This window comes from Symsagittifera roscoffensis, chromosome 3 (genome assembly GCF_963678635.1).
Source record: "Symsagittifera roscoffensis chromosome 3, txSymRosc1.1, whole genome shotgun sequence".
Lineage (NCBI taxonomy): Eukaryota > Metazoa > Xenacoelomorpha > Acoela > Convolutidae > Symsagittifera > Symsagittifera roscoffensis.
Window position 1 is genome coordinate 51,865,095 of NC_087064.1, and position 27,985 is coordinate 51,893,079.

Consider the following 27,985-nt stretch of genomic DNA (forward strand, 5'->3'; position numbering starts at 1 on the left):
GTCATCAAATTGTTTAATAGCATCAACAAAATCAACCGGTCAAAATATCCCTAAGTCAATTCTAAAACTATTTTTTCAATCGACCAGTCAACAGATATGTACTGGAACCCACTAAAGAATACCAGAACCTCTCTTTTTAATTGATGTTTTACTGATACTTTAAAATTTTCTACAGGCACCCTGGTCAGAATTTTCAAACAATACTATTTGGTATAATGGGGTCTAAAAATTTTTTTGAGAGAAATCAGAAAAGCAAATTGGTCGACCGCCTAAAGTTACCAGACAAATTTTTACTGCGCAAGCCAGAGTTTCGTTTGTAAACAATTTGAGTTACAGTTTGCACACAGTAGTGAAATGGTTTTGGAATGACGGCCGCGATTGCGCCTGCGGCTGCGGCTGCAGCTGCGGCTGCGGCAGATGTATGCCTGCGCTGTTGTTGACTGCTTCGAAGACTTCCGCTACTACATGTGAGTTTGCAAAGTTCTCTTTGGTCAGCGGAATGAACAACTCTGATGCTGATTCCGTATCAACCTCGCTTGGTTGCTGAACCAAAACATACGACGGAGGCCTCGACATGTCTTGCTGCTCTTTACTTTCAGTTGGAGTCAACTTGGTCTTCACGTCTTCTGTGTTCGAATTCTTAGTGTGAAGTGATTTGTTGTGTCCTTGGATTCTAAAATACTCTACTAGATCAAACCCAAAATCCACCAATTCCAGTAGTGTGAGCATACTGAAACCAAGGTACAGTCCTAGCAAACCCCCAATGTTGGACAGAATAGTCACCACTTCGTAGACCGGACGCTCTCTTATCAATGTTTCCGACAAATCTCTCAAATATATATTGACACGCCCGAAGTTGGATCTCAATGCGTTGACAGCGTTTTGAGATCCATCTATTTTATCTTTCCAGTATTTTTCGATCACATTTATTAAAAAGTGTTGCAAAGATGTGGATATTTCGTAGGGAATTTTGGTCATGAAATTTGCCAGTGACTTGTTGGAAGGCCATTCGAGTTGTGAGATGCTCGTATCGAATGTGGCACTTTCGCACTCAGCAGGGCAGTGGCACTCATCACTCGGACTGAAAGTGCTGCTCATTTCTTCGACACATATCCTCTCTGAGACCATGTCAATCGTGCAGAGTTCTGACTCATCGAATCGCACGTCGTCTGAACAGTTGCACTTTTGAGTCTTCGCTCTGAAAGTGACAAGCTAGCAGAAATTGAAACAAGTGGGAACTTTTCGTTGTTTATTTTACATAATGAAAGCGCATATTTATAGTGCCGATTTAAATTATCCGGACAAAATGTATAAAACTTTCGAATTTAAAACGCGTTTTTCTCAAATTGGGTTGATAATAGACAAAAAATGAAGAAGACGAATCTCAGTTAAAATTTTTGCAGAAATAATATTGTGCAATTTATTTTGCAAAATTCGGGCCCAAACATTTACACCAAAAACGATTATTTTTAGTATCTTTATCAAACAAACATTAATCCAATCCTATTTGTTCATTTACTAAAAAAACTATATCACTGCAAAACTCTATAGTACCTCAACAAATTTTAGCAAAGCTAAACTTTTTGGTCAGCTTTGTATAAACATATATTTTTTTATTTGACAACGACAAAATGTCATTTCTACTTTATAAAACTCCATTTTAACTAAAAATAGTTTAATTACTTTTTCTGCCCAATTTTGGAGATTAAGCTCATAAAAGGCTTGCAGTGATATAGTTTTGCCAGTAATTGAACAAAAAAGTTTGGTGTCCAAGAAAAGCCAACAATGATAGTTCTTGCAAAAATTTTTGGTCCTGAATTTTGCAAAATATATTGGAACATGTTACTTCCGCTAAACGTTTAGGCAAATTGGTTTTTCATTTTTTTTCTAATATCAACCCGATTTGAGAAAAATGCATTTTAAATTTCAAATTTCATTCCATTCGTCCGGATAAATTAAATCGGGTAACGCGACAAGTCGAAACAAAAAACCATCCGCAAAACAAGACAACTCGTAAAATCCTTTAAATAAATAACTAGCAAAAAAAAGACAACTCGTATAAAACTCGGAAGGAAATTAAACTTCTCTTTAATCTAACTGTGAAACACAAATGCGGTAAGACTTCAGAGCCTTTGAAGTGTCAACATTTCTGTGGTATACAGGGGTTTTACAGATCAAAAGTAAATGAAAGAATTTCCAACTGCAATATAAGATCATTGCTTTGATAGTTTTCAAAAGATTCCCATATCCTTTTTTGCAATTGTTCATATTTTGGTCATTTATAGGGCGTTTTTCTGGATTTGAACAAAATCAGACACATTTCAGTTCAACTTTGCTCCTACCTTATTTGCTGAATGAATTTTGATACAATGGGGTGATTATTACTTAATTCTAATCGAAAAACTCTGTGCCATTCTTTGACCAAACTGTTGTTTTTTGATATCCATTTGACGCATTGATGAATTGATTCCATATACCTGGTTCGAAATCTAGATCCTTTCGTAGAATTCCACGCACATATTTCTCCGCCCATGTTTTATCAAAATAATTGAGATATAAATGGAGCTGATCAATCTCAGTTGTTGTTGCGTAGAGATCTTCTAGTTCGAACTTCATGTCGCTTTCAGGAATGAGAGCCAGCGCAATGAATGATTTCATTTTCTTTCTTAAGTCTTCGTCTTTTCTGCATTCAACCGCCAGTCCTAATTTTTCTCTTTTTTTTGGGAATTGGCCAGCGCAAAATAAAAAAAAGCACCAATTATTGATGCTCTGGTATTATGGATTTGAAAGCAGAAGTTACTGCTTTTTTGAAAACGATAACAATTTTTGTTAGTATAAGGGTTTTTTGTCACGTAGCACACAAATTACTTGTTGATTTTGCTGTTGTGTTTTTCGTTGAAACAGAGAGTAAACCATTGGGAGGGAGCAGTTACTTATTACAGCATGTACAGTATATATTTGATTGAGTAATGAGGGACAACTTTAAATGTTCCAGCAGCGTACCAGAGGTGAACACAACAAGTCGGCCGGAATCCTCTGGCCCCGACTCAAGAGCATCTTCATGAGATTCTCCCCCATAGAGTGGTTTGAGGTTCCATGTTCTCCGGGCTCTTTGGCACAACTTCAAATCTCTTTATCGTTGAATCGCCCTTACAACAGAAGTACTTTTGGGCATTTTTGCTGCGACTACTCAGAAGTGCTGCTCGTTGATAAGTAGATCGGGGATTTGGTTGCGTGTTTTGCACTCTTTTTTTTTACATTTCGCATGACACTGAAACTTTTTGAGAGTGTTTGGCAATTTTTTTTTCGCGCGTTCCCCCAAGATTTTTAACTGCTATGCACGTTTAACGGTCATACTTTTTAACCTTTTTTGAACCGATTTTTTTTGAAATTTTGAAAAGAAAAAAATGGAAAAAATTTTACACACGGATAGAAAATGCAATTTTCAACTTCTAGTTCATGCGGCAACAATGTAAATAAAAAAATCATTGTTTTTTTCCACATAAATCAGTAAATACTTGCAAGGTCTTTTTGATTATCTCCAAATTGATCACTCGCTTTTTTCATTAATCGGACTTCATTAAATTTTTCCTCATCAAAGATCAAGATTCGTTTCCCGCTCTGACTTTTAGTGAATTGCAACATTATTTGACTGAGTCGAAACATATTTAGAAACCAAAATGATGATATACCAAATAATGCAATCAAGGTTTGGACTCTATTTTTGGTGTTCAATGAACGAAAAGATTCATATCTTTTCCCTCTAATTGTTTCGAATTAAGAATAAAATTAACTGATTTTTATTGGGGGATTACGGGTTTTAGTTCAGGGGTAAATTAAAGATTATCTTCCGAGTTTATCGCGAGATATCGCGTTTTGCGAGTTGTCGTAATTGCTAATCTATGCAATTTGTCTTTTGCGAGATGTCTTTTTTTGCCAGTTGTTGTCTTACATTTACATCAGCACTGTATAAGTAACAGATTTGATATAATTGTAAGTTTTGAAAATATAAAATACGGATCTGTCTGAAAAAAGTGTATTGATTGCCTAACCCACAGAAGTTTGATTTAAAAACAACCTTTTAAACAACCTTTGCTCGCATTGAAAGAGACAGTCGTCTTTGTTGTGGAAATTTGCCAGAGATCCTTCTCCGTATAATTCACAATTGCTGAAGGGAGCTCCCAGTTTGTGAACTTTCACTGGGTGTATACTTATGTAATGATCAAAGCCAGGCGGAATGTTTATTTCATTCGACCAGTCAACAAACGTAGAATGACCGGGGTCTCTTCTGTTCTGCTGGGGTGTTACAAACAATTTCAACCCTGAGCCCATTGTGAACAACCCCAAATAATCAAACACTTCAAGGTTGAAAGCAAAACTCAGTCCAAAGTTTTGGCCAAAATTGGTAACTGGTTCGCAGAAGTTGAACGTGTAACACATTCCATACTTTTGAGAAAAAGTGTCTGTGATTGAAGCTGTCTCGTTGCACTCTTTGCCGTTTGCTCTGCAAGTGAGTATCAAATCCTGAAATGTATTAAGAGACTTATTTTTCTTGTTGGCCGGTTTTCTAACCGGCGTGTTAAACAGCCATTGGCCGGTTTTCTAACTTTATTAATCTGTGTATGTTTGCAACTAGATTAAAACTCATGTCCATTTCCCTATTGGTTTCTATATAAAATGTACAGAAGAAATGGTCCTATCAAGATAAAAACACTTACCAATCCTGATGCATAAAACCGTACATTGGAATTGTGAACTTCCAAACTGACAAGATTTGCCTTCGGGTTGGAAATCAGTCGTTCTCAATTATAAAATTGAAAGGTCTTTTGTCTATATAGATCTAACCCCAATAAGGAAATAACATGCTTTTATCAGGGGGAAGCAGGGAAACCGGGTTGCATTTTCCACAAAAGTGCTCATCCTACGAACTGCTCATCCTACAATTGCATATATTGAGTACATGAAAAAAATGTTTGCCATACAATTTTCATACAAAATTTAAAAATTGTTTTAAAGACTTTCAAAACAAACTTTTTGCCTAATCGCTGGTTTGAAGCTTTATTGTTATCAAAAATGCTTATCTTACTATTTTCATGTATGAAATTGTATGACAATCGTTATTCCACAGAAAAAACATCCAAAGTTGAAATATATTTTTGTTCCGACTTTCGTTACGAAAGTAACGGAATATTTGTGCTCGGAGTGGGTTTTTTTTCTTCAGACAAATTTCGACTTTTTAACTAGCCAATTTTGACGGAATTTTTATATGCTTCGAAAGGTGTTGGTGTCCTGAGCTCAAATTTGAAAAAATATTTCACCTGTGATCATTTTTCGTAAAGTTATAGGGGTTCAAAGATTGCCATTTTGGCCAATTTGGGACAATTAACGCGCGATATAATTCGCGCTATTAACGCGTAAGCGGAGATTTAATCCTGCTTATAAATCGTTCCAAATTGGTTGAAAGAAGCTTATTTGCCATAATTGATTTGTTGCAAGGAGCGAAATCTATTGTTTTGTACTTTTTATGGCGTGTGGGGGAATGATTTTCATAAAAAAATTTCAAGTTTTAGAAGAAAAAAATTTTCATTTTGTTTTATTACATTTAACTTTTTAATGTTATTACTGCCCCAAAAACCTTAAATGGCAGTCGGAACATTCAGAGCTTCGCCCTGATACGAGCAGTCTTGTTTCTTTTTTCTAATCATTTGTGCTCAAACAAACATTCAATGAAAAAGATTTTTAATGTAGTCCAGTCTGAATTTTTTAACCCCAAATGTCCAAAAAACTCAATAAAATGTTTTTGTATTGCCACCAATCGCTTTTTGTTCCGAAAGTTGAAGAAAGTGACGGAGTAATTGTGCTCAGGATGGTTTTATTTCTCCATGCATATTTCGACTTTTTAACATGCAAGTTTTGATACCAATCAAAAATAATTGTTTTTCTGAAGTTAAATTTTAAAAGGTGTTGTACCTGCGATGATTTTCGAAAACTTAAGGTAGGTTAAAATTGCCAGTTTGGCCAATTTGGGTTAACTATTGCGGGATAAATTGTGCTGTTAACGCGTAAACGGAAATTAAAACCGTGTTAAAAATGGTTCTAACTTGAGTTGAGGCATGTCTATTAGACTATGGAACCTGATCCAAACTACATTTTATGATTTGATAAATTAGATATTTTACCACTGTAAAGTATTTAATATTAACCAATCATGATCCATCTAACTAACAACCCACTTATTTGTAAGTGCTGAAATTACTTGTAATTTCAGCACCAGAGAGATTTGAATTTAACTTAGAAATTAGTTGTCTCTCCAAGAGAACTTAAGCCGCCGCAACAAACCAGTATACCCTAGATCTATTGAGTCTAGCAGAGACTAGTTAAACACCCTGAGACTAGAAAGTATAAGAGTAAGATTAGGATCGGTATTAGACTAAGAAGTTGCACGAATCTATCCGGCCGAAAATAAGATAGCGTGACGAGCAGACGGTGTGCCCTATCCGAAATTACTCTATGAGTTAACCACATCGGTCATAACTCATCTGGTGCGACCATAAGTCTCGAATAAGACCTTAATAGCTTAGAATTAACCAAAATATAGATTAGAATTTAGACAAAACTTTTTAAAAATGTTATACGACAATAATTTAATCGAAATGTCTCTACGACTCAATAGATCAGAGCCGATAATCCGAACGATAACAGAACTACCCGGAATTGGAAGAAGACCTCAAACAAGAGACGACATACGACAAAGTAGAAACTTACCAAATAGTTTTATGATCGTACGGCAAAAACCAACACAAGATTTATATTTAGAATCTTATTAGCAATGAATTTAGATTTTCATTTGCAAACATAAAATTTTGAAGTAAATCTTCATGATCATTTCAGGCGCTAAACAAAATTATTAATATGCAATAACGATTGATAAAAAGATCTCAGATCGTTTTCTTAATTTCTGCAGTCTTATATAAAACATGTTTGAAAAATTTTTATTGAAAATGAAAATAAAAATTAGTAGCATGACAATAAATTGTTAGTAATCATAAAATCATCTGTTGTTCCAGCTTTATCACCTAAACATAACAGCAATCATAAGTTCACTAAAATCATTGAAAAACTAAATTTTTTTCTTAAATATATTTAAACAATTTTAAACTTAAATTTTCACTTAATTTTAAAAACAGATCATCAAGGCTTATCCTTAGATTTTAATTAATTTTCTATTTCACTAAAATTAAAACCTGATCATCAAGGCCTATCCTTGGATCAAAAAGAACAATTTTGTTCTCCCCACCCACTTAGCAAGTGTCTAACGATCTCAAACGTCGATTCACTATCCAACCCTTCCAAACGACCCAAGGTTAATAGAAATTTTTTTAATAAAACTAACCATTCAAATTAGGATAAACAGTGAAGAACTTCGGTTATTCATCCTTCACTTGAACCCTCCTCTTACCAGACCCAGGATAAATCTTAGACTTAGTAAGTTTAAAATAGTATCGAACGAACTACTTGCGTTCTAATTATACCTGAACCTTGTGGATCGATTTACTATTCTCCAACCCTTGAACACAATCACTACCCCTAAGTAAGATTAAGTAAGTTAATACCTTAGCTTAGACTAGCCACGAGAAAGTAAAAAATCATTCTTCGGAATCGATATACTTTTCTCTCCAACCCTGAACAAAAAGACCCAGGTTAAGCTAACCAAAAAATCGTAAGGACTAACAGCCTAAGAAAATAGAAATCACCTAACAACTTTTTGCATCCCTCATCCTAAACTTTATGTCATTCAAAAATTTAGGAAATAAACAAACAATCGTTTTACACAACTGCGAGATAGATAACCAAAAATACGACCTTGTAATCACACCTCATACGCAAACAGTTGGATACATTAGAACAAAACGACTGACAATAAAAAGAAAAATAATAAACAAACAAAGAAAAATCACACGAAAAAGATTTTCAAAAAATAGAAACGCATTTTCAGAATCAAAAGCCAGCAATGTAGATGAACTCTACAAATTAAAGGAATCAATTGATAAAAATTGTCCCATTCACGATCAATTATATTTTTCCGATTCAGAAGCAACTTCAAATTCATCAAAAAGAGGAAAAAGAAGAATAAAAAAGCAATATAAACACAAACCAGTACACTTGTATAATTGGAATCAACCAATTAGACACCTTGATAATTATATATTAACAGTCATTAAACGAAAAAATGAGCCACAGCCACACTCAAAGTGACGATAGTCCAGATGACGAAGAGGTTTACCCCTTCCTCATAGATGCACCCGATAATAGAGGGCAACATGATTTTTGCAAGAATTTACTCCTAAATTTGTTTGAACCCGGAATCAGCCCATGCAAAGCAGAATTCCCAGATGTAAAAATCAAAAGACAAATTATTGAACATTATCTGAAAGATATATGTAATTTAACACAACAATACGGAATCTACACCATAGAATTCAGCACACCAAATCCGAATCATCGAAAATATGTAATTCAAACAGACGATCTTGAATTAGAATTTTCAAAAGTGTTCTTAGAATATATTAAAAGCATACAAAATCATAATTCACAAAGAGCAAACTCCATATTCACTAACGAAGTTTTTGCAATAATATATACCTATATTTCTATATTAGAAAAAACAGAACTTCAAAGTATCTCACCAACTGAAACATCCAAACATACAAACTTACGACAGGAAATCACATTATTTTCAACCTTCCTACATATAATCAAAGAAACTTTCACTAAAGACGATGTTTCACAACACACAAAACATGACTTACAAAAAATTTTGGCATGGTTTATAATAGATTATTTCACACACAATATAGACTTAATTTCACAAGCAAGAAAAAATTTCAGACCTCAAAATCCAAATGATGATACTGTCATTACAGAACAGTCAGACTACGTTTGGGACCCTGAATGGTCTCATCATGCATTTATAAATATTCCACAATCAATCTCAAGTCAAGCAATAAGTACAATATCTTACCAAAGAGATTATGTAAAAGTAGTACCACTAACCATTGATGCAACACCATTAAACTACAACACATTTTTACCCGATACACGAAATAATAGTTTAAATTCGACCGTCATACATAATGAAAACCTTAATGGAACTAGAAATCTTACACAACAAGATATCCAAACACCATCACACTTCATAAGTGAAGAAATTGTCCAAACAACAACAACTACACAACAAAGTATTTCACCAATACATCCAAATTTATCAACACCAAAAAATACAAATACTTCATTGGCACAAGTAACCTTACAATAAACCGTAAAACCTTCGGTTGCTCCAAAATATTCACAAATGGATTATCAAACATATAGACCTATGACAGTACCATCAAAACCACGAAGAACGTTCACAAGAAACACTTTTGCAGAACATAATTCTAATTATGCACATTCATCCGAAACAAACTATCCCCCACGAAAGACTAATAATAATCATGTAAGATCTCACTATTGGGATAACCCAATAACAACAACCAACTCAGTAAATTTTCGGACTAATTCACATCCTCCACAGGACCATAGTAAAAATTATCCATTCTTTCAACAAAATAAAAATAAAAAGCAAGCACCTCATCAAACGGATTACTTATCATCTGATGATGATTATTTACAACCAGACATTTTTGCACCATATACCCAAGAATATCGCAAACAAGGATCGCGACGACCTCATACCTATAATAGAATTTTTTCTCCAAATCCAACAGATACACGAAGTCAACAACCAATCCATATGTCAAATCCAATAAATACACAATCTTTTCAACCAATTCAACCACAAAACCCAATGACTATTCACTCGTATCAACCAACTCAAATGCAAAATGAAGTACCACTCCCATACTACCTTCAGAGATAACAAAAAATCAACTTTCAAATTTTTCGCAAATGCCAAATGCCGCAGAGTCACTACAGATGACAATGAATCCATACCTTATGGGTGGATCATCAATAACATCAAATAAACCACTAATGGTATTCACAGGAACAGACCCTGAATATTCTGTAGAAGATTATTTAAATGCAGTAACAGCAAATTTAATTTTAAATATAGGACCTGAACCAATTAATACGCCGCTACGTCAAAATTGGATACATCGACGCACAGCGTTGATACAAACAACCTTAGATGGCGCAGCTCAAAAATGGTTTTCAGTATTATCTATAGAAATAAAATCAGACTGGAAAAAATTTACACAAGAATTTTCAAAAATGTTTGACTCCGAAAGAAATAAACAACACCAAAGAGTTTTATGTAATGAAATTCGCAGATTACCAAATGAAACCATCAAACAATTAGCAGTACGTATCAAAACACTAGTTCGAAAAGCATATTCACTTAATACACATGACTATAAAAACACAAAAATGACAGAAATTTTAATGATGACTTTAACACCTCAATAAAGGAAAATAGCAAAAAAAAAGAGAGCATCTCATCCTTCTTCAATTCGAGAGCCAGATTTAGATTTTCGAAAACTAGTAGACAAACTAGAGCAAGCGGAAATCACAATGAAACTTGAAGAAACAGAAAATCTAAAACTACAATATCTTAATCGAATTGAAACAAACACTACAAATATCAATAACATACAGGAATCAGATACAGACTTAGTTGAAAAAATCACTGAAATACTAGATATTTACGAAAAACACCCAAATTTTAAAGGCAAACCATCTTTCAAAAAATGGTGTAATTATTGCCGACGATACGGATATAGTATATCCGAATGCAGACAAAAGCAACAGGATAACCAAAACAAACCTCAAAAATATAAAGAACCAAATAAATCATTCTATCAATACATGAAGAAAGATCAAAATCTACCAAACAAAAATGTATACAGTAACAACAGTTCAAGAAAACCACTTCCGAACAACACCAGTTACACGAGAAATCAATCAACATATAACTCAAGTTATAGAGGAAGATCACCAGAACGAAAAATACACAGAATTCTTCACAAAATCATTATAATCGATCAAATAGTCGAAATAACTATTCGAGATCAAATTCGAATGCAACACAATTTGTTTCTAATTCCAATTCACAATCAAACCCAAGAAATAAACATTATTCCAATAATCTAACACGAAATTCATCATATAACAGAAATAGAAACTATTCACATAATCGAAATAGAAGTTATTCAAACAATCGAAATCAGAATTACTCAAACAATCGATCAAGAAATAATTCATATAACAGATCAAACTATCATAGATCAAATAATAATTATCAAAACAGACAATTCACAAAATCGAAATTCAAGTTATACTAATCAATATAGAAATTATTCCCAATCACCACATAGGAATAATAACCATTATAATAATTCTAAACATCGATACAGAAGTAGTACACCAAAACATCAAAGTCATATTAATCAAGTACAGTCAAATGAAGAAACAACATCAGACCCCCCAGGTATTGATGACACAGGAAATAAAGAACTACAACTAAATCAAATAAACTGTGAATCATCAGACACAGAAAGTGATACAGAAAACACCATCTCCATAAATAGGATAGAAGTCGAAAACGACTACGAACCTATTATATATGAACAACCTTTTACATCACATATATATGAAAATCAATTGGAACTCCTTCACAATTATTACATTGAACCCATCAATACTACACAAACTGCACAAGAAATAAACGAAATTAACACGGCAAGTAAACCCAACGAAAATGACAAAACAAAATGTTTAAACACAAATCATATCTATCAAAATATACAAAAAGAAAAACCCAGAGAAAAAATTTGGACAATACCATTTCTCTTAGAAAGTCCAAGAAACAAAGAATTTCAACCACCAGATCTTGAAATTGATTTTTTAATTGATTCAGGAGCAGAATCAAACATAATTAACATTCCCACATGGAATGAAATCAAAACATTACACCCAAAATTAACACCTCTTTCAACCTCTAGTAAACTAGCAACAGCACAAGGATCAACACTAATAAATTATGGAAAAGTTCAATTATTCCTCCTCCCCACAAGAACAATGGAGCAAAATAGAATTCTAAACAAACCATTTAAACAAATATTTCATATTACTGATATTAAACACAATATCATTGGTATACCAATTATATCTAAATATATACCAACAATCAACATCTTGACTAGTAAACTACTAATCAAAGATAAGTACACAAAAACAAAAGATACAGCTCTAACATTTTTTCAAAGATTAAATAAACAACCACCATTCTTTTCAAAATTTTATCCAATTTATAACCAGCAACGGAAACACCTGAAACCACTATCAGGAAACATATATAACTTTTAAAAAAAACAAGTTCACCAATATGACAAAAGTCAAAATAAACAACAACTCTTTATGTCAGACTTTGAGTTTAAACCTATTCATAAGTTTTTCAAAATCACGATTTCATCTACAAAATATTTGAAAAATACGAAATCAGACATCGTTTCGCTACATGTGTATAACAACACACCGTACCAAGTAACATTACTCTTAGGACTTTTAGGATATTGCGAAACAAACGCTACAATATCACCTGTATATGAAAAAAAGCATACCGCGTAAATAATATACTCCAATTATTAGATATTTGTCAATCCACAATTCTTAACGAAGAACTATCCATAAATAGTATAATAAGCAATGAAAAGAGGAACACAGATTATTTCACAAAAACACCATATTTTAAACCAACATTCAATATAACAAACTACACAAAAGAACAAGAACAATTTTTGACGATGTTTAATTTTGAACACTCGCAAATTACACAAATCGAATTTGACGAACTAGCAAAACAACTGTTAAAATATTCAACAGTCTATGCAAAATTTGATGTTGGGAAAATCAGTTCATCACTCCATCTCCCGTTAAAACCTGACGCAGTTTTCAAAAAACAAAGAGCAAGTAAAGTACCAATTCATTTACACGATAAGGTAAATAGATTACTGGATATTTTAGAACAATACAAAATTATCTCACCAGTAAACAAAGAAGAACAACAAAAGGTAACACATTTATTAACCCTGTTATCATCCTAGCCAAAGGAGAATCATTAAAAATAGTTTTAGACGCTAGATATCTCAATTCATTAATAGACGAATCAAAATGCAATTGGCCTATTGAACCAATACAAAATATTTTAACAAAAATAAACGGAAAATACTTTACAACCGCAGACATGAATAGTGCATACAATCAAATGCCACTAGATGAACAATCACGACGTTTAACACAATTTGTTATTGGAAATCAACAATATGAATTCAATCGCCTCTTCTATGGAATATCCATAGGACCAGCAGCATTTTCAGCTTTTATGAGCAAAAATTTTAGACCACTAATACTTAAGAAAAAAGCAAACACCTATTTAGACGATGTTTTTATGCAATCACAGACAAAAGAAGAAATGTTTACAGTTTTAGAACACTGTCATAAAATACTTCAGAACGAAAATCTGAAGGCCGCCCCGATAAATCACACTAATTTTTAACACGAGTTAAATTTTTAGGACATAACATAGAAAGAAACACAATCACTCCATTAAAATTACGCATTGATGCTATTCAAAAACTTCAACCACCAACAAACAAAAAGAAAATCCAAGAATTCCTTGGAATGTTAAATTTCTTAAGCAAGTACGTTTACAAAATGCAATTATATTTAAGACCATTCTATAATATCCTCAGACAATAAAATAATTTTGAATGGACCACTGAACATCAAACACGATTTGAAGAAATTAAAAAACTTTTAACTGAACAAATTTCAAACACAATCCCAGATCCAAATCAACCATTCTACGCAATGTGCGATGCTTCAAATTTTGGCATCGGCGCAGCATTACTACAATCACACAGTGGTACAAATAAAATGAACCTTATATCAGCAAATTCTCGATTATTCACTCACGCAGAGCTACGACTCTCAACTCTAATGAGAGAATGTACAGCTATAATTTATGCACTTACAGAAAATGAATTTCTAATACTTGGATCAAAACATCCAACAGTTCTATTCACAGATCATAAACCAATCCTTTTTCTCTTTACACAAAAGTCAAATCCAAATCATCGAGTTTATAGATTTCAATTAATACTAATGAAATTTCCAAACTTACATATAGTTTGGACAGCAGGAAAGAATCTTGCATTACCAAATACATTAAGTCGAAATACACCACCTGAATTACTTACACGAAAAACTACAGTTGAAATACCTAAAAATATAAAATTTTACCTTGCAAAAGACGAAACATCACCCCGACTAGAATGCAAATATGCAGTAACAACTGACATTGAACAATCACAAATAAATAATCTCCAACACTTCCCACTTTACTTAGATTGCCAAAATAACCACTACGAAGTTGATCTACTTAGAACATCAACTTTCAAACCAATTCCATACTCACAATGGATACAAAATAACACTCAACAAAAACGAATAAAACACCACTCGCATCAAAAAGACTTTTTTCCGTTAATTGAAAAAGAAAACTTAACTGATAAAATAAATTTATCAGGACCACAAACAAATGATTCAAAAAACACAATAAATCAAGTTTTTGACCTCCATGACCCACTTGACACAATTTCCTTATCTAAATTAGAAATTGAAAACATTTTTCTCCCTCCAACAGATAAAAATTACAATTAATAGCTTGAAACAATATCAAAATCTTGACCCAGTAATTAGACAACTAAAATCATGGCACAAATACAAAACTAAGCCCGTAAAGGCAGATACCACAATTTTAGGAAATAAAACACTCCTCCGATATTTTCGAAAAATTTAATAATACAACAATTAACGAAAACACAGACCTTCTAGAATATCATTTAAACGATTCTACAGTTCCCTGTCTCCCTTTAAGTATGATTCTAATAGCTTTTAACATTTCACATACACAAAACATTAAAGGACACTCTGGATCAGAGAAAACATATTCAAAATTTACACAAAATTTTTACTTCCCAAATGCACCAATTTGGATAAAAGTACTATGCAATGATTGTATAGTATGTCAGCTAAATAAACCTTATCCAAATCAAAAACAAATAGCACAAAAACAAGATTTTAAAGGACAAAGTTTATATTTTAACCACCGTATATCATTTGATACAAAAGGACCAATTTCACCATCCTCTGAAGGAAACTCCTACATTATGGTAATTGTTGACGCATTTACACACTATGTAGCACTCAACCCAGTACCACATTGTAACGCTTACTAGGCTTACACAACACTTTACGAACACTGGATAGCCAAATTCGGATTACCCGAAATTTTAGTCACAGACAACGGTACAGAATTCATAAATAATGAAATCATCACATTATGTCATTTATACAACATTAAGCACAAACCGCGTACATCTCATGCACCTTGGACTAACGGTTTAGTCGAAGGTATAAACCGTTCGCTACAAGAATATCTTAGATGTATCATAAATGGAAATGATACAAGATACACAGAATGGTCAGCAGATTTAAAATTATTTCCCTTAGCATATAATTCACAAATTACGACAATTCTAGGAATGTCACCATACGAAATGGTTTTTAATCAAAAGCCACGTAAACCAATTATGTATACAGCAAATTCTCATAAAAATACACAAGGTCATTGCCAACCAAATAAAGACTCAATTTGTTATAACCTACCTTTACACACACATGATGAAGATCATTTTCATCACCCACAAATCCTTAAATTAGCCTCCGGCACACACACCGATTGGATTTTAAATAGAGATAAAAAACACAATGAAATTTATCAAAAAGTAACAAAAAAATTGTTACAAAGGCAGAACATTAATGAACAAATAAATTCACGCTTTATACCAGCCTCAGATTTAAAAATTGGAACATTTGTCTTAATTCCAAATTTTAATACCCAAAAAGGAATTTCTAAAAAATTACAACCCCTTCGTAAAGGACCATACCAAATAATCGCCAAACCCACAGACGTAACATATAAAATCACCGATTCAGACAAAAAAGAAATTGTTCAACATAGAAACAATCTATTGCCTTACTACCCAAAAGAATACGCACCACGCGAAATAACTCAATTATATTCTTTCACAGGTTTAAAAGTTATTCAAAATCACCCACATATAGAAAATGAAATAAATGAACAAAACGACATTCACCTTGAAAAACAAAATAAAAAACCAACTACAAACAAAAACAATACAAAAAAGCTAGATCAAAAAACACCTCAAAAAGAAAGGAAAAATAGAAAAATGATAAAAAAAATTATACCCCAAGAACAAGTCGAAAAATCAGAACATAGAGAGTCATCACGACTTAGAAATCAACCACGTAAAAACTCCAAAACATTCATCCCACAATCTAAAATATTAAAGAAAGTTGAATTTCAAAAACAGCTTTAATTTTAAAATAAATACTATTTGCACCTCTGAAACATTTTGAACTTTCATTTTTCAAAATAACATGCTGAAAACACACAGCGATTCTAGTTCAAAATTAGCCAATAGGATTCATTCAATCCGTCACCTTCTATAACTCTAACACAAACTATAACCTTACAACCTCCAGGTCAAAAATAAGCAACTTGCTAAAACTTGACGACTAAAATAAATACCACCATAATATCATAACCCTCCCTTATCTGATAACGCAAAGATCAACAATATTTTCCCAATTCAGACCTCAAAAACCCCCCAAACAAAAATGTTAAATTAGCCTAAAGTAAAAGTACGACCATAATAATTTAGTCTAAATTACAAAATTCTCAAAAATACCCCAGATCACCTGACAAATAAAAATAAACCAAAGAAGACCTCCCGAACAACATAAAATTCGCCCCCAACAATTTTTCACAAAACTCAATCCACTTGTCAAAAAACCAATAAATAATTCGACCGCACTTGAAAATCGCCCAAAATAACAAAAAATATTCCACCAAGAAGCCATTTCTTAAATGCTCTTCTCTCAATCAGTCAACATAATTTTCAACATTTTCATAAACTTTTTAACAATATTTAAACTTTTATTCATATTTCTCTTTGATACTTTTGAAGCTTTCATAATAATTTTAATCATTTTTTGCTATATATTTTTAATTTTCTACTCCCTATTTGAAATATATCTCCAACTTTCCCAAGTCATTGATCATATTCACAAGTACGAAAACCCAAAAATTATTTAAATGATTCGAACCATTTTTAGTAGAACAGATATCTTTTTACTATTTGTAATTTTTATAACATTTTTATCATCCCTAATATTGACAATATGCGAATGCATAAAGAAAGCAATTATAACATTCGCCTTAGCAACAATCTTTTTAATTCTTTTTCTTGAAGAATACTACAATAAACATAAATTTTTTCACTAAAAGAAATAAATCAAAAAACCCTCAAAAATTGCTAACCAACAATCACACAGTCAGTCTTCACCGACATCATCCCAAGAACACCCGACAATACCTACAACTACCCAAAACCCCCAAACATCTACACGAATTTCTTTCCAAGATAACCCATACACTTTTGAAGAACGACACGCTCGCCTATCTGAACCATTAGAACCAGTTCAGCGACAGGCACCTCTAAGTGAACCAACATATAACTTGTACTCAACACTACCACAAGAATTAAGTAGAATAAGAAATATAAGTCAAAACCAAAATACAGTTGAAATAGACAAATTATACATCCACGACGAAATAGGAATTTTCAAACCCCTCGAGTTCATTTTGATATACCCCAATCCCCATAACCAACTACTCCGGAAAACCCAATTAGCATACTACCAGAAACCCCTACACTTCTTTCACAACGTAGCACCTCAAGTCTACCCTCAGATTACTTAGGTTCAACACCAACATCTGAAAAAATACGTGAAAATCCATTCAACCCCCAAAACCAAACATCACGACTACCATATTGGACAACACAATCATTCACACAAGGTGAACCAAATTTAATAAATGATCCAATAGATATTTCTACAGATACAACAACATCATCATCACTACCAGAAACATTATCACTACCATCAACACCATCAATAAGCCAGATTTCACCGACGCCTTTTCCTTTAAATTTCCCAAATAACCTCGACGCTAGATATCGAGAACAATCATCAACAAATATCCCTTTAAGATTAGACTGGAACACATTCACAGCACCCCCACCATTATTTGGACAGCACCCAGAAAGTAACCGACTCCACAACTGGGCACTTCATAGATTACAGTATAGACAAGACATCCACGAAGACATTCGTGACCATAACATCCAAATACTCCAACAAAATAGTCTACAATTAAAATTTGAAATCACGGTTAAACTAAACAACATTGCTCAGCATCCTTACCCATTAAACCCACCAAATATAACAGCTCAATCACTACCACCACCATTCATAACAACTGAAGTAAAAAATAAATACGACAGATATACCAAAAAGACAATTTGTTACATAACATGTTATATACCGTACTCAGGATTATCATATATATGTATATTTTAAAAATATTGATATTCCTCCAACTCTTTTTTCTAATCATCTCCGATCAGAACATAAATCCTTCTCCCCGCACAGGACCCCAAGACTTATTAGTAACACATTACGATTGTGAAGAAAACGAACAAAAAACACTACACAAATATGCAATAAATCAAGTATCACAATGCGAAACGAAACCACAAGCTATAGAAACTACAAATGTAATAGCGACACTATATTCAAAAGCCCGAGCAACAACAGTCATAGGATATAAATTTACAGCAACATTTTCCGAAAAGAAAGTACATTGTTCACAAGTTTCAAACGGAAATAAAAACCGACTTGACCATGAATCATTCTACCAAAGTAATATAGAACGACTTCTACATCTAAATCCTGATGATTAAAAAAACGAGCTACTCGGACTAAACATCACAAGAAATAAAAACACCGACAGAAAACTAGTATATTTTCAAGTCTTTGCCGATTCTGTACATCAAGCAGAACTCGAAAGATATCAAGGACACATTAAATTAGATGAAAAATACCCATACAATGGCGCACACGGAAGATTAACTTATGACATACACGATAAGCACTGGATACCACACATTGGTATATATAATCCATCAAACTGCAAAGCAAACACAAAAAATAAAGGATATCAAGAAATAATGTTTTTCGATTGGAAAATACAACCCGAAAAAATACAACTCACACGAGATTTATCTGACAACACAATGATCTATCAAGGAATTAGACTACCTTGTAAAAACGATCAAGGTTAGTGTGATCCTACAACACGGACACAAGCAACAATTGTTTGGTTTCCCGAAGATACATGTACAACATTTCAAGTAGCAAAAATACACGCTCGAATGATAAAATTCCACGAAAAATATTTTATTCAATCAATTCCATATGAACAAGTCAATCCATCACGAAAACAAAGTACTGATTTTCGAAATATCCATAATATAGAAAATAAAATTACACGTTTTCAAATATATCAAGAAACAGAACTTGCATGCAAATACAGAAACCCACTTCACAAAACACAATATTCTGAAATCTTAGTTGAATACGAAAAAGATTTCGACATGACCACTGGAAAAATAAAAAATGACCCCTATGCCACAAGTCATCCTCTACACGAAGGAACATCATATATACCAGTTAACTTTCAAAAAAGTAATGGTCAACCTGGTGGACATCTAAAGCCACATGACGCTAGAAGCACACGTTTACAAGAACTATCACTAATGAATAATTCTTATTTTGGTAATATCCACTATGATATCCACTTAGATATGAAGTTAGACTACACGATTAGTCGAATTTTTCAAGAAATGTCACTCTCCGAATTAGAAACACTTCACCAACTATGCGAATTAGAAAGGACACAAATCCTACAATCACTTGCACTAGCAGTATTAAAAATACCCTACGCAGGATATTTACTATCAGGAAATAGATCAAATTTTCTAGACTACGAAGGAAACATCTTATGGTTTTATACTTGTACCAAAAAAGTATCACCACTATATGTTTTTGAAGATAAAAGATGCTATAAAAGAATCCCTATCTTTTATAAAAAAAAAAGTTTATTTTGTTGACACACTTTCAACAAGAACATATTTTTGGGATACCGCAGTCCCATGTGGATCAGAGAATAGCCACAATGTAGTGCAATTGAACCCTGATGAAGATAAATATTATCTTCTTACCCCATACCCCACATTAATGCAATCACTCAAAAAATTTTCACCCGAAAGCATCAGAGCTATTGCTCGTAACCCAAATATTGATTTACAATCAATTGGAATACATTCAAAATCTGATATCCAACATCACATTAGAACACCAGGAATTATTGACACAAATGGACACTATACAAAGACAATCAATTGACCAAAACTTACGCAAACTTGCCGAAACAGCAGGATTTGCAGATATCTATACACAAGATTATAGCGGATATTTTAAAGACATTAAAGACTATATATATCTAAACGGTGAAAAATACAGACCACAAGATATTTCACCCATAAATATTTTTAGCTTTGTTACACTAAAAAATGAAATTCTCGATTTTCTAGGATGGCCCTATTACATCTTAGAAAAATTAACTATCCTATACGCAATGTTTAACTTTATAGGATTTCTTTTTTCACTTTTAAAAGGAATCTACAACACATGTGCTATACACACACAAGTAAACACACAAGCAAGTGTAGCACGCATACTATTTGCAGGATTTTTCGGAATTTTTTCCCATCAATTAACAAAATTCTTCTAGACGCACAAATCAAAAAATATAATACAAAAATAGCAACAACACAGAACACGTACAACGAAGAACATAATAACATAGAAGTAACGCCTACAGCACCACAGCTGCCACCCCTACCACATAACCATCCATTATCTTTACTCCCACGAAATTTCCGAAACCTAGCAATAACACATAACCCAAATTTTAGACCAAACATATCGCAAAGTCCCATACAACACATAATGACACATCATTCACAAGATGAAAATACATATGAACAAATTATAGAACAACCCCATACCACCGCTTTTCAGTCTCAAAATAATAATTTTTTTAGCCCACGATGAGCCGACAACTTGGATCCCTACACCGCTCAAATTCCCATCCAACCAACCTCAACACTCCAATCACAATAATCCCACTTTTTGCTTTCCCGCCACCCGATTTTCCAACTAGTAATATAACATCAAGCATGAATTCGGATACTAATTCAGATATTTCAGTTTTATACTCCATTTCACAACTCAATAACCCTAATATCGAAACCCCTGACGAATTTGCAGACTCCGAACCATCTCCATCCAATAATTTTCAAACCAACTCCTCAGTTTTTTCAAAGCCCCCTTTTCAACCAATCCCAACAAGTAATCCACTCCCGCCCATTTCTACTCCCTCTTATGCTTCACAAGTAACCCCAACCTATTCTCCATTTCATTCCGACCGATCATCTAATTCTCCCGATACTCCCCAAATTTCCCAAGAACTTGATAATTTTATCACCCTACAACAACAGCTAATACACCCTAACACACGCACAATCAATCAAATTTCATCCACAATAGAATCCTCAAACCCACCTACTCCTACACCCTCCTCAGCCTATACTGCATCATTAGCACAATCATCAACATCCACCGAATCATCAAATAGCACTAACCGAGCTTATCGCACTTTTAAAAGAAAATTCCCAAACCATCCATTCCCGACCAAACCAGGAACAGCCCGTGAATATATTAATCATCCACACCACACCAACACGAAAGATTTTCTAGCAATCACCTTACCTTCATTTCCACATTATACTTTAAACACACCTAATGACACTAACGACACACGTAGTTTTGTAGATGAACATGTTTTAATGCCTACACTTCATTGACAACATATTATCATTTTACTAATCCCCTTTGCCTCCCACTATCTAATACTCATAGCGATATAGAAAAGCATAAAGATATGCTATATAGACTCACCGCAACACTAACACCTAGACAATTTACTTATATAGGATATAAAAAATCACTAAAAACATTCACTGCACCCCGAGCTAACGAATTTACACTAGAATATTACGACCATAATATCATCCGAACTAATCATAACCAATTTTTAGATGACGACCGCTTCGCTAACCCACAACTAACAGAAAAATTCTTCATCAAAACATCATATGTATTCACACTCAATATTTTCGATAGAAAATATGATCACATCATTTCTGAAGCACTAACTGATATGCAAGCTTACGAAAGTTTTAAAGAAAAATTTCAATTATTTTCACTAACCTTTCACTTCCTTGCACCACATGAACGCGATTTGCACTGTTCACATGACATCGGTCTACGCACTAAACAAACTCACACATATACATACTATCGCTTCATACAAAGTCATTTTGATCTACATACTCCATCAAGACAACCACACCATCGTTTTCAATTTCTTAAGTCGAAGTACACCTCACCATTTTTTCTAAATTTCACCTATTGCATCAAAGATACTAACCTCCACGGCATCCTCCGCAATTATGACCCAATAACACAGATGTATATATTTTGTCCCATCACGAAGACTTTTAATGCTGAAGAATCCAGACCCTTCCTTATCCCACATGAATTTATCCAACCTATAGAAATCCCTATATTAGAATTTATTCATAATACTAAATACAATCACAAAATATATAATCTCATTCAAAACACACCTTATGAGTTTGCAGTTGGCACCGAAGAACTAAAAACTATTAAAGCACTTCAATTGTTTTGGCCACTGCTTCAAACTAAAAACATCATTCGCATACTAGCAAAGTTACTAACAAATTCCGACATGATACACGACATCTTCCCCACGATTTTTTCCCAGACGATTAACAGGTAAGTATAATTTCAAATATTCTTTACTAATAAATTTAAACTAATACTAACCATTCTTTACTCATGTTTCTTTTAGATCTTTAGTCCTCATACCACAATCATCTGCAAAAAACAGAAAAGAAAAATAAAAAATAAAAACTTGTTAAAATTATTCTAAACTTCATTAATATTTTCACAAAATAATCTGATAAAATTTATACAAAATGTAGTAAATTAATTTATAAATTATTCCCCCATAAAGCAGTAAATTTAAATACGATGAAAATTTATAACTTCCCCCAAAACTAGCAGTAAAATTGAAATTCTATGTAATAAATTAAGAAAATAAAAATGCAGTACTAACCTTTGATATTTTCATTCACTCGCACAAGAATTCTATCCAAACTCGCACAGCTCGCCCACGAAAAATTGTTTCAATAATGAATTTCAGTTTCAAGTTTTCACACTCAACAACTCTAACACACGATAACAAGTTTCAAACTTTCCTTTAACTCGGTTGGAAAGGAATTATATACTAAAACAAACTAACCAACGCAGCTTACTAAACACCACAAACCATAAAATAACAGCATGACTAAGAAAAGAAAACCAACGGTACCCAAACCGGATTAACCCAGTTTAAAACTGGATAATTTATTCTTTTGAAGACTATTACAAAGTCTAAGAAAGAAAAAATAAAACACAAAAAAGTCGAAAGACAAACCCATAACAAAAACAATTTGATTTTTGAAAAAAGGACACAACCAAAGGAACATAAGAAAGACCAACATAAACCCAACATAAAACGTTATCACATAACAGGACCTCTCAAAGAAACCGCACGAAATCATACTCCCACTCCTGGCCTAACCCACCAGAGAGGACGTCCTGAGCATGCTCTATAGCCGGCTTAACCCACCGTGCTACATCCACGCTTTGTGACCACACTTCTAATTTTAATAAGAGGTACTCAAGGGTGAGTAACTCTTCAAAATAACCAAACTAAAACAAAACGCTTTTGTGAAAACGACTAACCAAAATCAGGATTAAAAAATTGAATTAACATAATTTTACAAAATGTAAATCATATTTTGCAGTATGTAGATCAATACACAACAACAAAGACGAACGTACAAAGAAAAAATGACCCCACTACACTCGAACAAGAATGGCTAACCACAACCGATATGCCGTCCACAATCACAACTCAAAGGATTTAGAGTACGACTTGACTTCGCAGAAAAGGACTTCATTGAACTAGACCAATGACCACCTCGATGTTCAAGTATACGTACAGATCCGAGTTACAAGGCATCCCCTCCACGCACAATCTCCACGCCATTCCCAGACGAGGTTGAACACAAAACAAGTTTTCTACATAATACAGAGAAACCCGTCATAGCAAACCATTTTGAAATCAGATTGATTTCGTTGGGAAACAAAAGTCGTTGTCACAAGAAGACACAACGATTGATGCCCCTAACTCCAGCGTCCTGGAACTTCTCTAACAAGAGGAACCGGACAAGAATACGATGTTCGCCCAATACCAACGTTCATCATCCATCCTTTGAATTGCAGAAAGATAATTCTAAAAAACTCTGTAAAACCCGGATGGGTGGAACCTGATCCAAACTACATTTTATGATTGGATAAATTAGATATTTTACCACTGTAAAATATTTAATATTAACCAATCATGATCCATCTAACTAACAACCCATTTATTTGTAAGTGCTGAAATTACTTGTAATTTCAGCACCAGAGAGATTTGAATTTAACTTAGAAATTAGTTGTCTCTCCAAGAGAACTTCAGCCGCCGCAACAAACCAGTATACCCTAGATCTATTGAGCCTAGCAGAGACTAGTTAAACACCCTGAGACTAGAAAGTATAAGAGTAAGATTAGGATCGGTATTAGACTAAGAAGTTGCACGAATCTATCCGGCCGAAAATAAGATAGCGTGACGAGCAGACGGTGTACCCTATCCGAAATTACTCTATGAGTTAACCACATCGGTCATAACTCAACTAGTTAAAACTCTTCTACTCGTAAAAACTTAACTATTTGTCTGTGGGGGAGGATTTTTTAAATTCTTTTTTTTGAACTTTTCTTCATTTTTTCTGAAGCAAACACTACTACATAGGCCTTGAAAAGCAGTCGGAACATTTAAGGCTTCGTCGCACTCATACCAAATTTTTTTAAACATAATAAAATAAACCTAAAACATACTTAAAAAACAGCCACTATGATTTTCTAATGAACTTTTTAAGGTAGAGGCGTCCTAGCCTTATGCAAAACACCCATGACTCTGTGTGAAAGTTATTATATTTATTTACATCGTAAAACATCAAATGTGTTTATCTGTGTTTCTTTGATCAAAAAAACTTTTGGTTATAGTGTTTTTGGAGAAAATTCAAATATCAAAACGGAACTCGAATAATTTTATTGTTTTTTATCAGGAAAAATTTCTAGTCACATAGTTCTTGTATCGCAAAAATACCTCAATAGTGTGCCTGCCTAGTTTCTTTTTGGAAAGTTGATTAGACGGAACAGCTCAAAATATTTTGGGTGTGGGGGATACATATCAAGCAAAACTAGAATTATTCAGTTGGCTCAAATGGAACTTTCAGGGGAAACAAATCTTGCTTCATCTGACTTCGCTGCGCTTAGTTGTGCTTGTGAATAAGTGTTTGTCGCTTTTTGAGAACGTCCTGGTCTGTTTGGTTCTTATTGTGCTTGATATATTCTAAACCTTCTTCAAGTGTATTCAGAATGAAAACGAAGGTCGCGCAAATAATGGAGTACAACTTATAAATTTCAATTCAGGTGAAAAAATTAGCCAAAGTTTAGCTCAGGAAATCAATGGCTCTTAGGTGATGTAAAAAAGAATCATCAAAAATGGCTAGGAAGAATTCGATTTTTTTTTGAAAGAAACAAAGCCATACAGAGATTGATAATTCCGTCATTTTCTTCGAAACTCTGAGCGCTAATAGTAGGACTTGAAATTCAATGTTGATTTTAGTATGAATCTATTAGGCCAAAATTAGACAGTCCCGCACTGGAGTTTCATGGGAAATAATCAATTATAATGGATTGTATCGGCAAAAAAACTTAACCCATATAATCGATTTTCATGACCCATCCAACCATGAAAATGTACTAATACTATGTGTAACGTACTAACGAGGCGTTGATCAAAAATTACTCTATGATATCAGCACGGCCGGCTTATATCACTTTTAGAGACGTTTTTATTTGGTTAACTTAATAACTTCGACTGTGAATGAACTCATAGTCTTGAACGAATTGAAAAAAAATCAACAATCTATTTGCTGTGAGTTTCTATCAGAATTTTCACTAATGTTCATTCAAATAGACAAGACGACAGTCTTGCAGACAGGGCATGAAATTCGTTCTTGAAATCGAGAAAAAAATCTATTTGAGCTCTTTGTTTGTTAATGTACAAGGGATCTACTTGCCTGGTAACTGTGCCCTAGTTTTTTGAGTTCATCCGCAGCAGCCATGGTGTACCACTTGCCCCAACTTGGTTTGCCGTATGATTTAAGGAGAAAGCTGCGGTACTGAAGATATTGCTCATTACTTCTGAACGGGTTCACCCATTTTTCCAAGTTATTTTTCCACAAACAGGTTTCATCAATACCAAACTGGCAGTCCATTACCCCGTCCCCAATTTGGGATTTAGAAATATTCAGATTAAACTGGCCCTCATCGTAATCCACTCCAGCCATGGGACAGAAATAAGTATCCGGATTGCCTGTTTCTAGCCCTCGCATGCTTTCGTTGCATGAGTCGAGAAACTGATCCGATTTGTCGCGGGGACAGTCGTCATAACCGTCGCAGAGAAACGCCCGTGGTATTATAGTGTCGCTGTGACAGCACACAAAGTCTTTGCTGTGGTCAACGCGCGTACATATTTGAGGATTTTCGTCACTTCCGTCATCGCAGTCGAACTTGCCATCACACCTTAAAGAAGCAAAAGTTTCAATTGAAAGTTATATACATTGATTTATTAGATGTTTTTATCGGAGTTCTAGAACAGATTTCATGGAATAGTTGCAAATTAATACTTGTTTGCAGACGAGGAAACTTTCTCAATTCAAAATAAATCCACAAAGAGGCACACTGTTTCTTCAAAGAAATTTTTAACTCCTATGTTGATTGATTATCTGGCTGCTAAGATAATACATCTCGAGGTAATTTTACAAAATGAGTAGTGTTGGAACCTCAATTTGGGGTTGATGCATTTTCCACTCTTGCACTCGTAGGTAGAAGAGGGACAAGTGCCACACAAATCAGTTGACTCATCCGACCCGTCAAGACAGTCCAAAATGCCGTCACACATGTCTGCTTGAGACACACAGGAGCCGTCCTCACACTCAAACTGATTGTTAGGGGATACCCTCAAACGGATGTCCGAGGGATCGGCTCCAATTACGAGATCCAATGGCTCAACCTGGTCACTTCGATTGCTAGTTGATTCGTCAGTTTGCTCTTTCAATCCGAGATCGAATCTATCAGCGTGGCATTTTCCAATGAGGTCTGTGTTTTTTTCTTCACCAGCAACTTGTGTGACAAGTTTGTAATAAGCGAACCGAAGTCCAATGGCTTCCATTTTGGAGAACGCGAATGCTTTCTGGAGACCATCAACGTACGGAGAAGTCTTGGCATCTTCCAAATTTTCTTCCAAGCTGATTATCTTTGAATATTTGAGTTTGTTGGAGTTGCAAATGGTGACAGCTGGGAAGTTGAGCTGGCGTCTGTGCAGCACTTGCAGGTTGACAGTGATTGGATGGCTGCTGACATCTTGCCACATGGTCCCTATCTGCCAGAGAAGGAGACAGGCACTGGTGGTGACAGCTGCCAGCCAGAACAGCTTCCGCTTGAAGTTGGTCGTCCCTATCACCCGAGGAACCCCGTGGGCACTGCAGTCTAGCAGCCACGCACGCACAATCCACAGGAAAGACACCATCTCTTCACTGTTGGTGGACAGAGCCGCCACTTCATTTTCCAT

At 34.1% G+C, this 27,985-nt stretch overlaps 1 protein-coding gene across 1 annotated transcript; it reads right to left on the bottom strand.

The window, feature by feature from the left end:
- Positions 1–27,985, bottom strand: LOC134841753 (uncharacterized). The gene is made up of 4 exons (XM_063857792.1): positions 27,198–27,985; positions 26,433–26,937; positions 4,091–4,524; positions 1–1,198 (listed from the first exon to the last, which is right to left on the bottom strand). The coding sequence occupies exons 1-4, from the start codon at positions 27,983–27,985 to the stop codon at positions 331–333; spliced, it is 2,595 nt and encodes an 864-aa protein (XP_063713862.1). The 3' UTR covers positions 1–330.